This window comes from Micromys minutus (assembly GCF_963924665.1).
Source record: "Micromys minutus genome assembly, chromosome: 6".
In the NCBI taxonomy this organism is placed as follows: Eukaryota; Metazoa; Chordata; class Mammalia; order Rodentia; family Muridae; genus Micromys; species Micromys minutus.
The window spans coordinates 72,210,212-72,228,697 of record NC_137975.1 but is presented as its reverse complement, the minus strand read 5'-3'; the positions used below and the strand labels follow the sequence as shown (position 1 = coordinate 72,228,697).

Sequence of the window (18,486 nt, the reverse complement as noted above, 5' to 3'; positions counted from 1 at the left end):
AGAGAGAGAGAGAGAGAGAGAGAGAGAGAGAGAGAGAGAGAGAGAGAGAGAGAGAGAGAGAGAGAGAGAGAGGAGATCAGAAGATAAAAAGGATAGAAAGTAGAAAAGACAAAGTTTAGGACTGAGATGTCCTGCACTTGCACATACCCTGCCTTATGCCAAACCAAGTTACTAAGAAGTTACTAAGTATTGTACCTTATATACTTCTTCTAGGGGAGCAATGAACCCAGCTCGCCAAGTTGATGTAAGATCTAGATAGCACCCTTCTAAAAATAATGTAGGGTTTTAGCGATGGGGATATCTCTAAGGTCTGCCCTGCTCAGGGCAGCAGACAGCGTGGAATTCTACAAACTTTCCCCAACCCTCTGAATAAAATGTTTCAACAATAAAAAATTAATATAGGACATTACTGTTACTTTTGGTTGCCTTCCAGATGTTGAAGGTATGTTTCTGTTGCCAAAAGTATGATACAATTTGGATACAGAACTTGGAGTAATTGAGCTGGAACTCTTCCAGAAACTTCTTCCCAGAGGACTGATTCTCACTGAGTCAGAATGTACTTTGCAATCTGCCAAGGGAGAGGCATATTAAGTAGTCCTATTCAGCTATAAAGTGTCTGGACTAGGAACATTTCCAAAATGGTGAAGTAGTGATACTTTTATCTTGGAGATTACCGCAGATTTCTAATTGCATTCAAGAGTGCCTTCACAGGAGAGAAATCATTTGTGGTCCTGTGAATCCAGACAGTTGCTCATGGTTAAAGAGGTCATAACCTGAGAAAAGAATCCTCCTCCTCCTCCTCCTCCTCTTCCTCTTCTTTCTCTTCTTCTTCTTCTTCTTCTTCTTCTTCTTCTTCTTCTTCTTCTTCTTCTTCTTCTTCTTCTTCTTCTTCTTCTTCTTCTTCTTCTTCTTCTTCTTCCTTCTTCCTCCTCCTCCTCCTCCTCCTTCTTCTTCTTCTTCTTCTTTTCTTTCTTCTTCTTTCTTCTTCTTCTTCTTCTTCTTCTTCTTCTTCTTCTTCTTCTTCTTCTTCTTCTTCTTCTTCTTCTTCTTCTTTTTCTTCTTCCTTCTTCTTCTTCTTCTTCTTCTTCTTCTTCTTCTTCTTCTTCTTCTTCTTCTTCTTCTTCTTCTTCTTCTTCTTCTTCTGCTGCTGCTGCTACTACTTTTCTAAACTGGTATAATTTCAAGCTACACTCCAAATTCTTATCCTTATACCCACAGATAAGTGTAGATCTTGCTCCTCATCAAAGAAGCTTCCTTTGGCTGAAGAACCAGACCATTATGGAAAGCTACAACTAATTTAAATGCAGAGAACAACTGACTATGGATATGAAGCCCCAACTGATATATCATAATTGCCGCACCAAAGACTCAGGGAACATCACTGAAGAGAGGGCAGAAAGGCTGTAAGAACCAAAGGACCAGAAAGTCTGCTGTGAGATTGTGCCTTCTTGCAATGACAGGGAAAGTTATTGCAAATGCTACACCCATGAGATCTCAAAAACATGGCTGCCTAAAGTAGCTGACAATTTCAACAACAGTTGACATACCAATATATCAACATGCCAACAGTTGACAGTTACTGAGTGAATATCTTGTGTATCGTATGGATGCATCACCTGCCAATTAAAAAACCTATGGCCTATGGCTTAGGCAGGAAATAGAGGATGGAACGTCCAGGAAGAGAAAGAATTATGGGATAGGGCAGGCATGGGAAGATCTGCCCAGGAAGGTGTGACCCCAGGTAACCAGCCACATGGCAGAATGTAGGTTAAAGTAATTGAGTTATCTAAGTTACAATCTGGTCATAGAAGAGCCTAGAGGTATGGCCAAGATACTTGTAAATATATTTTGAGTCTGAGTCTTACTTCTGTGAGCATAGGGCTGGGAGGAAGAACCAGACTAGACTTCACAGAAAAAGCTCACAGTGCCTCACCCCTAGATGAAAAAACTACAAGCAATTAATAAATGTGGAGAGACAGAAAATTAGTCTTCATTAGAGATAAGTCTTCTGATTGGCTATCAATACCAAATAGTCAGTGCTAGAAGCATATAGATGCAGACAATACTAAACAGACTCAGTGGCATGTATATATATCAGCAGGGGTTAAAGCAAATTTTGGAGGGAGTTGGTGGGGGACAAATGGTAGAGATAAGAGAAGGTAGAGGGAAGTAGAAATATTGAAAATTAGATTTTAATTAAAATTTGAGAAAGATTTAAAAAGATGTCCTAAAGGCAAAAAAGTTGTTATAAAGTATGCAGTATTTTTTTTATCAAAGGGTTAAATAAAACCATTTACCTTTTTTTTGCTTTGTGTATAATGAAGCTGCTTGTCAGAAACTCAAGCTCCTCCAAGTACCTCTTTAATTAAAATATGTGCTCAAGGCCATATTCTGTTATAAAATGTTGTATGTAGCTTTTCAGCAACACTGTTTTAAATTGGCGAGCTGTGTAAGAGTGTGAGACCAAGCTCTGATCACTGAGAACCGAGCACAGGATCCCTTCAGGTTACAAAGAAAACCCCAGTGGGACTCGTGCTGGACATGTTTGCTTGCTTGCTTTTTTCCACTCCTATTATAGTAAAGGTGGAGAGGGGATCCCCTAGGACCAGTACAAGAGAAAGAAGGTGGCATGGAAGGATAACTGAGTTCCTGACTCATCTGTGCTGTGGAAATCGACCATCTCAACTGATGACTAGGCTGAGACTCTAGAAGACTTGCACTGGCTACTCCAGAGGCTGACCAGTTTACAACCTGTATTGTCTTGAATTCTACCACCAAATGAAACGATAAACTGTTCTTGCTTCTCTTCCTTAGAAAATGCCACTCCTGACCTTTATTTATTGTTATAATTGTCCCAGTCTTTGCAATAGGTCTGACTGCCACTGTCCTAGTTGAATGAAAGTGTGGTAAAAAGCTTCTTTTAATATTTAAAATATTTTTTGTGTGTGTAGGATGTATTTACTGCTGTTTATTGCTAATCTGTCTCCCTATTTGTCTCACCACTATGGCCCCAGACTCTCTCTCTTGTGATCACAGGATCATCTAGGGGAGACTCAAGGGGCTATGTATGTACAATGGAATTATTCTGTTTGTAAACACAAAGGTCATTATTCATGTTTCAATCCCAGACAGACAGACAGACAGACACACACACACACACACACACACACACACACATACACAATCTTAATCACCAGGGTCCAGACGACGGATCTTGAACCAATCCTTTGATTTATGTAAGCCTTTGGGAATAAAATCTGAAAAACCATGTGATAACCTTGACTTAGAATGAGGACATATCCAAAGACTCACAGTCAGGCTCCCCCCCTTTCTCTTTCTCTCTCTCCCTCCCTCTCTGGCTCCCTCTTTCTCTCCCTCTTCCTCTCTCTCTCCCTCCTCCACCCCTCCACTTTCAAGACACTGCCCTTCAAGGGATTCTTCCATTCATCATTTGGAGACTCTTTCAAGAAGGTTCCAGCCCCTGTACTGGAGGTCTCTGTACTGGAGATCTCTCTACTGGAGGTCCTGGACAGGAGTGTCTAAGTTTTATTCCTCAAGGCATTTGGATGCCACTCAAGACACTAATATATAAAAGTGTGTCTAACATTAGATTGAGTCCCCAAAGTAGGACATCAACAGCTTGTATATCACAAACCTGCTCATGTCCCCATTCATACTTGGTTAGAAGCTGATTTTGAGGATACTTTTCAACTTTTGGTATCTTTAAAATTTCCATAAATATGATTTTAGTACTGGGGACCCATTGGATCCCATCAATGAGTTTGTCTCATTGGTGACAAGATCTGTATCTGGCATTATTGAAGCCTTGAATGGAAGGCAAACCAGCCACCCAAGTGGTGATGCTATAGGAATATAAGCCAGGATGATGCACATTGGTCCTGAAGGGATTCGAGCATCAAAGACAGTTAAGGGCCCTAAGAGCCGGGGAGAAGAAAAACAAAGGTAGCCTGCAGGTCAGGCACTGTATTCAATATGTATTAAACTTGACCACAACCGCTGTCATGCCTTTCCAGAGACCTTGGAGGAAGGGCAGAGAAATCTACTACTGGTTTACTCTGCCAAAACGCTTACATGAGACATTGCTTCATGCCTCAAGTGGCCCTCCCTTCTTCTACATCCAGGACAGCTTAATTAAAAACAAAAACAAAAAACAGTAAATTACAAGACAGGGAGATTAGAAATGGTTATCTCCCACCCCCCATTTTTCTCAACCATTCGAATTCTTTTCTTCTTTTAAAAGACTTTATGCGTTTTATACAGCTCTATATGTGAACAAAGCAAACCCCCCACTTTACAAAAACATTTGGGTTCTCTTTTTTCTCTTTAAGAAGACTTTTATTTATTTATTTTATATAGATAAGTGCTCTATTCACAGATATGCCTGTGTCGGAAGAGGGCATTATAGATGATTGTGACACCATGTGGTTGCTGGGCATTGAACGCAGACAGGGCTCTTAACCTCTGAGTTATCTCTTCAGCCCTCATCCTTTGGGTTCTTTATGAACAAGAAATCATTTAAGTCTTCCTGACATTGACCCCTTTCCCATGAGGAAATCCCACAGCACAACAAGGCCAAGGCAGACAGCATTCACACTTCAACAGGCGGTAATTTGAATGTCTATAATGCCACGTGCTGCAGAATACGTAGATCAATAGAATACTCTATATGCGATAAGTGTAGGACAAACTGATGAGATTCATTTGGGAGAAATGGATTCCTAACATATTCCATAGAGCAGCAATTTCCCTATATTAGGCACAGACACTTTCCCGGTGTGTGTTCAGACAGACCTACATGGGATCACTCATCAGGGAGTCACTCATGTAAGCTGAAAACCATAATCTGTGTGAATGTCCATCCACAAGGGAGTCTCTAATGATAGCACGCTCACCCAACGGACAGTGAATTATAGCTGGACACAGCTTATCAAATAAATCTTACAAAGACTGTCGTGAGAAAAAATCCTTTAGAGTGCCATAGACTCTGATTTCTTTGCTTAAATTCAAAACAAATAAGCGTACAAACACGTGTTATTTAAGTGCTCACATATGAATGTAGGGTAAGATATGTCTTTTTTTTTTTAAATGTGAGTGTGTAATGAACATGATTCATCACTATGATTTCATAGGAATCACAGGAATGAGGCAAGGGTAGGAAGACAGGAGGCTGTCAGCTAGTGTTAAATTTCTAGTCATTGAACTGAAGGTAGCCTCAAAAAATTTCATCTGTAAAAAGGATACTGGGACCAAAGCCAATTTTTTTTATTGATTCTTTTAATTAATTGACCATAGAACAAGGATGATACAACTCATTTACTATTACGATTACTTCAGAAATGTGTTAAGAGATCAACTATTTTCTGTTCCCTGGCTACAACACTTAGATAACAAGTTTTTTGATCAGATATTCATTGATCAAAGGACATTTCAAATGGTGTATTAATGTTCATAGCTATGTCACACTTCTGATTTTCGATATAAGCTTAATACTGTGCATTTAAATCCATCCCTGAAGTTAATTGCTTTTGCAATATAAAAAAGGGAAGAGCTGAAAGCATTGTCTTAAGGGAGCCCATCACAACATGATTATTTGGATAGGATTCTGACTATAGTCAGAGATTCCCTTAATGACCTCAGAGGGATACCAGTCCCCTCGGGCCCAGACCACACCACCAGAGTAAGTAGCCTTTAGGGTTGTGCACAAGTAACTTTCTCGCTGTAGTCAAGTAGTGTTGGGATACAAGGAGAACGCAGCACCCTCATACAAAACAGTAGGTGTAGTGATGAGTCAAAAGATGCCATAAACACTTTCAAATATCAAACCAAATCATGGTCAGCCAAGACCGGCTCACTGATTATTTTCCTGTCTTCAGGTCTAATTTCAATCCAACCTCTCAAATTAAATAGATACAATTACTATTGAACCTTAGTCCAACTATTGCTTTTAAGTGTACATGGGTTTGTGAGATTGATATTAACACGGCTGGTAGTTCATGCAACTCTGTTTTCAGCTCTTTCGGATCCTCATGCACATGGACTTTCATTGCGATATTAATGAAAGGAGAGATCATGCTGGTGGGAACATGGGTACCATTGAACTGAAGAAAACCATGACACCTTCAAACTCTCCTTGGCTGGAAACACATTCTAATGATCCTGTCCTCGGGTGAGTATTGTCTGCTGCATCCAACAGAAAAGAAATCAGTGTTGTCCTCAAAGCAGCAGATTAGTTCATGCACTTTGAGGTTTCTGAATGGCCTTTGGGCATCAAGCACCTTGCTAAGTATTCTAAATTTATTGTCATGCAAGTAAGTAAGACTTCTCCAAATATCGAACAAGCAGGTGTTGTTGGGATAACTGCTGGTAAAGGAAACCAATGTGTGTAAAAGCCAATTAGCTTGAAAGCATTCATACAGTAAAGAAGAAGCAGAGACCGGTGTCAGTAGACAAACGGGTTGTCCAAACCCAGGATCTTAACTGCTTTTTGGCTTTATCCTTTCCTGTTTGGGCTTTGTATGGCAAGAGCATTGCTCTTGGTTTAGCATTAATCATTTTAAATATTAAGACAGTTTCACAATTATTTATATATATATATATATATATATATATATATATATATATATATATATATATATATATAAATTATGCCTAGATATGCTTGGTTCATTTATCTTAAAGAATTATTGAACTTAGTAAATGAAACAATGTGCTAAATTGGAAGTTGAAATAACAATTTAGTTTTAAATGAAGAGTCCCCCTTTACTACCTATGTCTTCAAGTAGTGTTCTAAGCCTCGTTTTTAATATCATACTCATTTTCATTAAAGTTAAAAACCACCCAAAATTTGAGTCCAAAGGCTTCTAATTTGACAAACAGAGTGATTAAAACACAAACAATGCTTTATTTAGATCACAACATGAAATACAAAGGGCATTTCTTCTCATTCTAACAAGAATGCTCAGGGTCTTGGGTGGGTCAAAGTTTATGAAGAGTCAGTAAGCTTTGCATCTAAAAGTACTGACGTATGTTTTAGCAAGTTACCGGGATCACAGATGTTCCCAGCTTCCTTCTGCAGCGTTGCTTCTTTATAGCATTGCACTCAACCTTGACTTCATAATTTGAACCATGGATGACACTGGAAAGCAAACACGAACAAACACGAAGCTTCAAGGTCACACAGCACAAGGAGCGTCTGGTAAAGTGCTCTGTCTGCAAGGAGAAATCAAAGAGTTTACTTGATAATAGATTCCAAGACATATTCAATGCTTTTATTCATTATTATTTCATATGGTGTGTGTGTCTGTGTGTGTGTGTGTGTGTCTGTGTGTGTGTGTGTGTGTGTGTGTGTGTGTATGTGTGTGTGTGTGTATGTGTGTGTGTGTGTGTGTGTGTTAGACATACTGGTCAAGGAACAACTACTGGACATTGCTTCTATCCTTTCACTATCATGTGGGTTCTGACAATGAACCTCAGGCTCTCAGGCTTTATCTGCTGAGCCATTTTGTTGGGCCTCCATTTTTGGATAAGCTCCAGCATACACTTGTACTTTCATGCTCAGTCTAATAAAATGGAAGGCAAGGGTCATCAGCCAGAGAACATCATGGTAGTGGAGAGTTCAGGAAGAGTTATAAAGAGTGAGATGTAGAGAGGGCTTCTGGGGTGGCTGTGTTAGTCTATGACTGCGTCCTCGTTACTAGACTCTTTATCTACTTGGTGTCTTCCTTATTTCCCTATTATATCCACTTTACTGATTAATACATACCATTTTAGATAAGAAGCTATCGTGAATAAACTTCCACTAGTGTTACTTTAGGAATTTAAAGAGATAGTGTCTCAATTTCACCAAAAGGAGAGCTTGTGCTTAGTCTAAGTATGAGGCACCACTTCATGGGAGAGCTGATTTCCCATTCACTGAGCATGCACAATGGGAGCTGTTGAATGCTCTCTGAGAGTATGTATGTTGCAGAAGGAAGGCTGGAGTCAGAACTTCTGAGGTCTGTTTCCACTTTAGAAATCATGGCTTTTAAAATCTGAACATCTTTAGCTTTAAGAAAGTCAGCGACCCACAGCATTTTGGGAGCTGAGGTCGTCTGGCTCAAGCTTTCTCTGCACAGCATATGTACCACACTATGCTTGCGTGTTGCACACAGACGTACATTTGTACATTTTAGAAGTCAGACTTAAAAAAAAAATCAAGACATTTTAGTTCAACGGTAAACCATGATGTAAAACTCGTAATGCAATAAATGAAGGGGCCAGGGAGAATAATGCTTGTTTGAAGTGTGGATAGTCTGTCCTTTTAAAATTAAATATAAGCTCAGGTTTTAGAACTTTCATGAGTTGACATAAGGTACCACCAAAGAAGGGAATACAATTACATTTTCTTCACATATGAGGAGATTAGTATTCACGCAGGTTAAATTACTGCCCAAGTCTACAGTTTATGTTTGGGATTTAATGCCATGAATATTTCTTGAAGTTTATTAGGGGTGGTGGCAGATTCCTGCAATTCCAGCACTTGGGAGAGGCAGAGAGATCAGGAATTCAAGGCCATTTCTTTCCACATAGTAGGTTCAAGGCCAGACTGAGGTATAAGAGACTCTCTCAGAAGGCATCACACCCAAGAAAAAAGAAAATGGAAAAGAAAAAACAAACTCATCTAAGCACTATGCTTGACTTAGTTGACATTCTACTAATATAGAAATCTTATGCTCAGGTAGTTAACACATTCATGCTAAAAAAACATACATTTTCAATTCATGTAACTTGTGAGTAAATCTTCCTTTTTTATACTTAAAATATTTTCATGCCCTAAGGTTTATACAATGATGATTTACTCCAGATAATGTATCTCCACCTTATTTTAATGAACACAAGGCTTTATTTTTATGCCCCTAATAATACTATAAATATAAGAAACTAGTTCTGAAGTTCATGGCCATAGCTCACTGACTAAAAGATATTGAATGATTAAATATTGCATGTATGTAAGGGTATGCCACATAATTCAGAAATCGTAAGATTGATGAAAATTTATTCCCTATTTTTTCCCTTATACCTTTATTAAAAATAAGAGAGATACATGGACAAATTTTTAAAAGCATTTTGGCATAAAACTATATGAATATATTTTTGTCAGTACTTGATTTTTTTTAAAGGTTTGACAGTATGCATTGAAATTTTACTAGTTACCATAAGCATAAAGTAAATGTAAAACGTAACATAGAAATAGTCAAAGTTTTCTTGGTGTGTAAAGATTAAACATAATGATTTTTAGATACTAAAACTGCCACAAGGCTATCTTCTTAGCTCTTGAGTTATTAATGATTTAAGGTCTAGGTGTACCCCACTCTGAGTGGGTGCTATACACTTGTTGTTGTTGTTGTTGTTTTTTTCTAAGAAGGACTGAAGCTTCCACTTGGCCTTTCTTTTTTTGAGCTTCGTATGATCTGTGAGTTGTTTCTTGGGTGTTCAGAACTTTCTGGGCTTAGTATCCAATTATCAGTGACTGCATATTATGTCGGTTCTTTTGTGACTGGGTTATCTATTCTCTTATAAAAGTAACCAGGTGATAGTTTTTCCATTACAGGCTGTGAAGTAACCGGAAAACCCATCATGATTGGTGGATTTGGTGACTGTCACCTTGATGCTTATCCTGTGAACTGTCTTGCTAATCATCTGCCTGGCTCCTTTTGTGGAGTGGTTGAGTGACTAGAAGCTGACATGGCTGTTGTGTCTGTGATGGCCAAACGATTCTAGAACTAGTTCAATCTTTAAGCCTGAAGTAAATCTGAAAAAGCCAAGCAGAATATGTAGCGCAATACTTTAAAGATATCAACATGGGGTGAACTCATGAAGGTTAATACATAGAAAGGTTATTATTTCTTGGCAAACAAAGACATATCAACGGCCATCACAAAAAAGTGTAGTTGTGAACACCACCAAAGCAGATACAGAAAGCACAATGTCCAGATGTTGAATAGAGAAAAACTCAGAAGAGGAGGAAGAGGAGGACGTAGTGTGATTATTATAATTATAATGGTTGGGATGTAGGCATCTGTAAGTGAATATAAGAAAATTGATTCTGTTGTCAAGTAGTGGAGCATATAAACATTTTTTAAAAAAAATTGCTTGAAATCCAGGTCCTTTGATAAAGGAAAGATTAATCACAATCAAGGAATACATGTTATAGTTCCAGGTAAACATTTCAAGGTCTTTTCCATTCCAGCAGGGTATGTGGTTCAAGGCCAGCACAGGTAACAGTTCAAAGCCCTCACACACATACATGCACACTCTCACACAGACATACATGTTTATGTATATGCACACAGAACCATGAGTGACACGACACTGCATATTCATAGTTTCCAATAATTTCCACTGCACAGGGACTGAGTTCAGCACATTGTAGAATCACTTGCCTACAAGTAACTATGGAGAAGCTCTGGCCACTGACAAATAGTTTAAAGTATTATTTAATGAGAAGACACAGGGAGATGCATGGATTTTGGGTACTCATAACAAAAGTCAGAGACTTCCCATTCCACCCAAGGCTGAAGTTAATTTTGATTATTATATAATACTGTTTCCCAGCCTTTACTAAGAAGCAATGGAGAAAAATAACAAAAGCTCCGAGACAGACTTTATTCTTCTGGGATTTTCCAGTCGACCCCAAGTTGAGCACGTTATCTCTGCAGTTGTCTTTGTCTTTTATATGGTGACTCTGGTAGGAAACACAACCATCATTCTATTGTCCTATCTGGACTCTCAGCTCCATACGCCCATGTACTTCTTCTTATCTAATCTGTCTTTCGTGGACCTCTGTTATACTACCAGCATTGTCCCACAGATGCTGGTAAATCTATGGGGCTCAAAAAAATCCATTACATATGGAGGGTGTGTACTCCAGTTCTTCTTTGCGCTGGACCTGGGAGCCACTGAATGTCTCCTTTTGGCTGTGATGGCCTATGACCGCTATGCTGCCGTCTGTCAACCTCTCCACTACACAGTAATAATGCACCCTGCTCTTTGCCAGAAGATGGTGCTCTCAGCCTGGTTGGGTGGTCTTGGCAGCGCCTTAATTCTTTGTTCCTTGACTTTGAAGTTGCCAAGGTGTGGGCACCGAGAAGTGGATAATTTTTTCTGTGAGATGCCAGCGTTGATCAAGATGGCTTGTGTTTATTCCAGAGTCATTGAGGTTGTTGTGTTTACTCTTGGAGTTATATTTCTTCTAGTACCTCTATCTCTAATCCTCATCTCCTATGCAGTTATCACTCAAGCTGTGATGAAGATCAAGTCAGCGACAAGGTGGAGAAAGATCCTTAATACGTGTGGGTCCCACCTCACAGTAGTAACCCTGTTTTACGGAACGCTCATTTATATGTACATGAAGCCACAGAACACCATATCCCACGAGGAAGGACAGTTTTTTACCCTTTTTTATACAATTGTCACCCCCAGCCTTAACCCTTTGATCTATACCTTAAGAAACAAAGATGTAAAGAATGCAGTGAAGAGAATTCTAGGAATGGACAAGCATTCTGCCAAAGTGTGAGGTCAATGGAAAAATACTCAAGCAGAATGTGGAGATAGATCTTGGCCCTTGTCATAGGAAGCTCAGTCAGTCCATTCAGGACCAACTCTCTGGCATCATCTCCTACCTAGAATTTTCTCAGGCACAATGTTCACTGTGTTTAACTTCACAGCTATGGATGTGATGTGATCAGCTGCTTCCCGTTCCTACTGTGATGTGGTGGGTGTGTTGAAACTGGAGCCAAAATAAACCCTTCTCTCTTTAAGCTGTGTTTTTCAGGTGTCTTAGCTCAATGAGAAAAGCAAGTATGGAGAGAGAGGAGGGAAGAGGGAACAAGGAGTAGCAGGAGGAGGTAGCCATCAACAAACATTAAAGCTGTTAACCCTTTTACATGAGTTTAGTGCATTGAGTGGCCACATAAAAACGATGAATCCAGTTTTATGTTCTTGTGTGTTAACTGAGCTATCTAAAGATGGCTCAGATCCACCCATTTTCATCCTCACTGCTACTCTACCCATGCATTATCGATGCTTGCAGTATCGACCAGATACTGCATGTAGGATCTATAGTTTAGGCCCCTCTTCTTAAAGAGTCTCCAAAATTTAAATTCTAGAAGTACATTAATGTCAGTGTGCACAGTCTCTTGTTGACACTTGTTCTTGCAAGAACACAGCTCCGCCCAGGCTCTCAGCACCTGTATTACACCCCATGGCACCCCATGAGAATTATTGGCATCAGGTCACTGCTCAGCCCGAAGCTGTTGTAAGGAGGCTGTTACCTTCTGTCTTCATTCTTGGCTTTTGGATTTCCAGGGCATGTCCCCACCCAGCATTAACACCGTGCTGATTTCTCCCACAAGGCTGTGTGACAAGTTGTCGGAACTAAGTGACATCTCTCTTCAGGAACAAACTCCTCTGGTTGACAGTAGTCTTCACTCTTTTCCTTTGCTCAACATGAGCAATAACAGTATTTTATTAAAATATTACCCCAAGCCAGGCATTGTGCCATGGATTAAGGTTGCAAGAGTAATTTTCATTTAGTACCTCAAAGGCTTTCCTGCTAGTTTTTCTTCCAGGAACTATGAATAAAACTTTCCTTTGTCCTAGAATAATCTAGTTTCTTACCTATCTACTTTCTATCAGCTTAGTTAATTATTATTTTTAATTATCCTTTTTATAGTATTTTATTTATTTTAATCATCTTTAATATTATTTTACAGTCTAGTTGCTATCCTCCCAACAGTTCCTCATCCTATTCCCAACCCCCCCATCTCCAAGAGGATGTCCCCCCCCCTCGAAATGCCTCCCCACTCCTTGGGGCCTGAAGTCTTTTGAGGGTTAGGTGTGTCTTTTCTCGCTGTATATGACAGTACTCATGGACTTCGGAGCCACCCCACTGATAGGTAATCTTGTAATTTTCCAGTGCTAGCACTTCTACTTGCTGTTTGAGGTGAGGCAGGCAATTGCTATGCAAGTACATGGATTCTCACTTCTGTTCCTCACTGTCCCTGTTTAGACGGAAAGCCATGGTAGTGGCATTCACAAAGCATAATTTCTACACGGGTGCATTCTTAGAGGCCTTACTCAGAGCTGTCAAACACCGCTCTTTGATTGTTGTTTGTGGAAATCACCTCTCTGTTATTTGCCCTCCTTAAAGCTACAAATGAAATCTAGGGAACTACTTGCTGCCCAGTTTCCACAGGGGGAAAGTTTAGAAGTAACAGCTGTGGTATAGTAAAGAATAAAACTCATGATAATCAAAAAATTATTAACTAAAAAAGGAGCAGGAGGAGGAAGAAGAAGAAAGAGAAAGAGGAGAAAAAGGAGGAGGATGAAGATGAAGAAAATGCAGGAGTAGTAGTAGAAGAAGAAGCAGAAAAAGAAGAAGAAGGATAAGGAAGAGGAGGAGGAGGAGGAGGAGGAAGACCTAACTTCAAAAGGATCAAAGACCTTAAAGTGAAATGTAAAACACTTAAACTGCTAGGTAAAACCCCTGCAAATGTAGCACCCTACATGACAAAGGTGTAGGAAGGGATTTCCAACTTTGAGATGTCATTTTACTCAAGTCATACTAGTGACCATCTAAAAACCAACTGACAACGGAAACTGGAAAAGATGTGGTGGGGCTCTGGGTGGTGGCTTAGACTGTGGATTGATATCCAAATGCAGGTGAAGGCAGGCACAAGATAAGGTTTGGGCACTAAAAAAAGAAAAGCGGGCTGAGAATTTTAGACAGGACAGAGAATGTAAAGAGAAGGAGAAGGAAAGAAGATGGAGGAAGAGAAGGGTGACACAGATCTGTGTGGCTTTGAATAGCCACAGTTAGCTATGAATATCTTATAAGAGACAGATAATTACAGGACAATTTGTCTTATCCGGGTAGTCAGTTTATATCTATATCAATTGGTTCTGAGTTTATTGTGTGGATGTTTTGTGGGGTGAGAATTTACTGATATAAATCTGATTGATAGATTACAAGTCTCCAGAGTTTTGATTTTACCAGGTTGCTGGCAACGTGAGCAGAGTCCACAGCAAGATGGTCACTGCATGGGGCTAGCCATGGAGGGAGTGAGACCGCTGGGACCACAGAGTAGCTGGCGCTAGTGAGACGTGGTGTCTTTTTGCATTTTTTTATTATTTAACGCAACAGGTGTAGGGCAGCAATTTGTTGTGGTCATCTCTCCAACCCAAATAAACCCGTGCAAAGAAAACACAACTCAGTTAATATGAATACAAGCTGCGCACATAGACTAGGCAGATTCACCACTACACTACTCTGTGCCCAGCTATGAGATCCCTTAAAACTTGCGGTTTCCCCAGGTCACAGCTCTATCTTCCTTCTACCTCCTCTTCCTCCATCTTCCCCTTCCCTCAAACCTTTCAGCTCTACCTTCCCTTCCCCTGCCTAATCACCGGCTCTAGCCTTTATTTTACAAGTTAAAATGGGGAGAAGGTTCTGTTTGGCAGCCCTTCTTGGGGAAGCAGTATTAGCATCAAAACACAAACAGCACCAGGGCAACCCACCATCCTTGGGAGGCAGGTGGATCTCTGCAGTTCTAGGTCAGCCTGGTTTACATAGTGAGTTCCAGGATAGCCAACGCCACACAGAGAATCCCCGTATTGACCCAACAACCCGAAATGTGGGGAACAGGGGAAATTTCACTCACTGTTGGTGAGACTGCAAACTGGTGCAGCCACCGTATGACACAACTGTTCCACTCCTCGGCATATGCGTAAAGGACTCAACAGCCTACTCCACAGATGCTCGCCGCAGCATCCTCATCACTACTCTATTCCTAATAGCTAAGAAACGGAAAAAGAAACCCGAACTGTCCGAAAATGGACAAATACATGATGAAAATACGTGGACACTTGGAACACCGAGCAATCATGTAAGAACAGAATTATGACACGTTATGACAGGAACAGGAATGAGAAACAGGTTACACGAAGGAGAAAATAGGGGAGTGGGGGCGGCCTTTAACTCAGGGTCTAATATAGAAGGGAAAAGTAACACTAAAGATAGTAGAAAAAGCCGCGAGAAATTAGTATTTCTTATAATTTTGGTTGTGAGCCCAGTCTTTAATGGCTGAGCTACCTCTCCAGCCAGAATTACTTCTTCTTTATCTAAAATTACACATAATCTATATAAGTCTATGCTAATACATATACAGTTCACATACAGGAGCTTTACCAGTTGGGCAGACAATGTTACCCTCAAGAGCAACAGATTAACAAAAACACAGTACAGAGAATGAGAAACGTCAATCAATAAAGCAATGTGTTCTTGCTGATGCCCTTAGCTGCTCATACCCTCCACCCAGGGCCCTCTTCTTTGGTTCCTGGTCCAGTAGCAATTTGTAAGCTTTGTCCACAGCTTCAAAAGCCTTCTGTGTTCTGACAGCATCACAGAAGATACTTCTGATTATCTGAAGTTTTGGTTTTTGTCAGCAGGATGCACTATGTTTTAATGTCTTCATCTGTTACTTCAGGATCTGTCTGGAGAACCTCAAATGGGTTCAGGTTAAAGTAAGAGGCACCAGAACGAGCCAATCTTTAGATCTCATTTTTGGACATTAGAACTGGATCTCTCTTCTCTGTTTCACCTCACTGCAGAAGGTCATAAATGCCTCCGCCGCCAGAAGCAAAGCTCTCTCCTGAAGCCGCCATTTTCCCGGAAGCAATCACACCTGTTCAGCTCTTTGATCACATGCATACAATTAACAATAAATGGATGGAATATATATATATATATATATATATATATATATATATATATATATGCATGCATGCTTAAGATTCACTAAGATGGGGGTATGGGGTATATGAGGGTTTAGATGGAGAAAAGAGAAGGGAACAATAAAATGATGTAATCGTACTTTAGTGAAAACAAACCACCTGGCTCCTTAGTTTGTGTGTGCTCCTTCATTTTGTAAGGATCAGGAAGCACATTAACTTGGTTTTGTCCCATTTGTTGTTTGCTAACTCTCTGATACCCACCAGTGTCTCATTTTGGGAAGCCTGTCGCTGTTTGCTCTGCATGGATTTAATCTCCGTAAAAGAAGAGATGAAAACCAGGAGTCTAAATGTAGTGAGTCAGTGCGAGTCAACAGAAGAAAGGAAAATCATGTTTGCCATCCATCTTGAATCTAGGAAATAAAGGCCTGGAAACCTTGTGTACTTAGATTCTGTTCTGTTCTTATTCTTTATTTGAGACGTGCCAACAATGTGATCCAGGTAGTTCTGGAACTTCCTGTTCTGCCTGAGCCTGCTCAGGGCTAGTATGACAGGCATATATTATGTCTGAGATTTGTTTTTAAACCAAGGGAAATATGAGATTCAAATCTGGTATGAATTTGTTTGTCTTCTCCTTTCTCCTTTAATTACTGTTTATGCTTTAAAAAGTGTTGATTCCATGTTGTGGAGCATTTGCCAGTGTGGCAAATCTCATGAATGCTGACATGACTCCTTGTTCAAAAAGCAATTTATTAAAGTGAAAATTCTATTTAATTATTATTCTTATTTATTGGCGTTTACATCTCCAAACATGGGTTATTCATGTGAGATCAGGTTGATTAGTCCTCAAAGGCATTGCTTCACTGCTAGAAGTTTAACAATTTAATAGATACATTCTTTACAATGATCTAAATTCCTAAATTCAGATATTCAGAAGCGTCTTTGATACTAATTTAATTTCCAGTCTAAATGCAGAAAAGGCAAACCAAAGTGCAATGAAAATAAGACTCAGATAAACAATTTTAGGTGGGTAGTGTAACAACACTCTTCTGGAGGTCTGCAACTATTGTATGTTTTGTACATTTAGTTTATTGAACTAGTAAGCAATTACCATATAACTTCCTTACTCACAAACGTTGCAAAGATTAGAGAAAATTTATCAAATACAACACTGAGTAGGATGGCATTCATCCCACAGAACCTGTCATCTCTGTTGTGGGATGGTGAACTATTTTTTGAAAATAACTTTGAAAGAGAGAAGAGGAAGACAAAGAAATTCACAACATCTTCTAGTGTATTAATTGTACTTTACGTGAGGTATTATAGTGTCAGTGGCTGGCCAAGTAAGTAGTCATCTAATGACCCTTCTTAGCATCTCCAGAACTATAAAGCAATAGAGGAAAAAATGACACTTTTAGATTTCATCAGGGTATTCTGCTAAATCCATCTTGACTTATTGAAATTTTCTGTCTATACATTTTTGAGACAGGGTTTTTCTTTGTAGTCCTGGGAATCATTTTGTAGGCCAGGCTGGCGTTGGGCTCAGAGATCCACCTACCTTTGCATGCTGAGTGCTAGAATTAAAGGTGGGTATCACCACTTCCTAGATGGTTTATTGAAAGTACAAAGAAGAGAACTTTTTGAGAAGGATATAAAATAATAGAAAATATCAAAAATAAAAAAATAAAAAATAAAAAATATTTAAATGAAATACCACTTTCACAAAGCTAAGTGTCATAATATATGGACATAAAATTTCATTTACCTTGTGAAATTTCATCAATCTAACCACTGCAATACTTCTTAAGACTCACTCAAATTTTATAGATATATGCCAAGATTCTAACAGCTGTAAATTGATCATATTGCCTTTTTATTAAGGTTGAGATAACTATGGAATATAGTTTTTTTTAATGGGTGAATGAGAACTTGCAAGATTGTGTTGTCACCTTTAAATTTATTTTATTATACGTATTGTATTTGCCTGGAAAGATGGCTGTACACTACATGTGTGCTTTGTGCCCTTGGGGCCAGAAAAGGGTGTCAGATCCCCAGGAACTAGAGTTACAGACAGTTGTGAGCTGCCTTATGGGGTCTGGGAATGAAACTGAGGTCCTCTGAAAGATCAGCAAATGCTCTTAATCACTGAGCTGTCTCTCTAGCCATGTGTTGTCACTTTTAAAGCACATTAATTTGTGCCCATTCATTCCCTCAGCTCAGAGAAAATAGTAGATAGTTGCAAAAGATATTAGTGCCAAGTTTCACAAGATAGTAGTCATTCATTATGGGGGTTTGCGATAATGGCTGCCATACATAGTGCATTATCTGAGCCAAATATGATTACATCTTTGGATGACATTACAAAGATTAAATATACAAATTATTTATAGGGCAAGGGATACAAGGGATACTGAGAGGAGTGCTTACTCAGCACGTATAGGCATGTATCCAATCCCGAACACCACACAGACTGGGTGTGACAGTATATGCTTGGAACCCCAGAACTTGGGAGGTTGAAGCAGGAAGATCATCCTTAGCTTTATAAGGCATTTGAAACTATTTTAGTTTGGTGAAGTCATGTCTCAAAAACAGATAGAAAAACGAACACTGAAAATTACATACATATATACTGATATTTAATTGTACAAATTGCCATGCAATGGAATTGTTTCGTTAATATTTAGGACTAGGTGAGCA

At 39.4% G+C, this 18,486-nt stretch overlaps 1 protein-coding gene across 1 annotated transcript; it reads left to right on the top strand.

Moving 5' to 3' along the window:
• Positions 1 to 10,630: 10,630 nt before the first annotated feature.
• On the top strand, positions 10,631 to 11,575 carry LOC308421559 (olfactory receptor 2W1-like; the record flags this gene model as incomplete). Its single annotated transcript, XM_080917964.1, has 1 exon — positions 10,631 to 11,575. The coding sequence occupies one exon, from the start codon at positions 10,631 to 10,633 to the stop codon at positions 11,573 to 11,575; it is 945 nt and encodes a 314-aa protein (XP_080774090.1).
• Between the last annotated feature and the right edge of the window lie 6,911 nt (positions 11,576 to 18,486).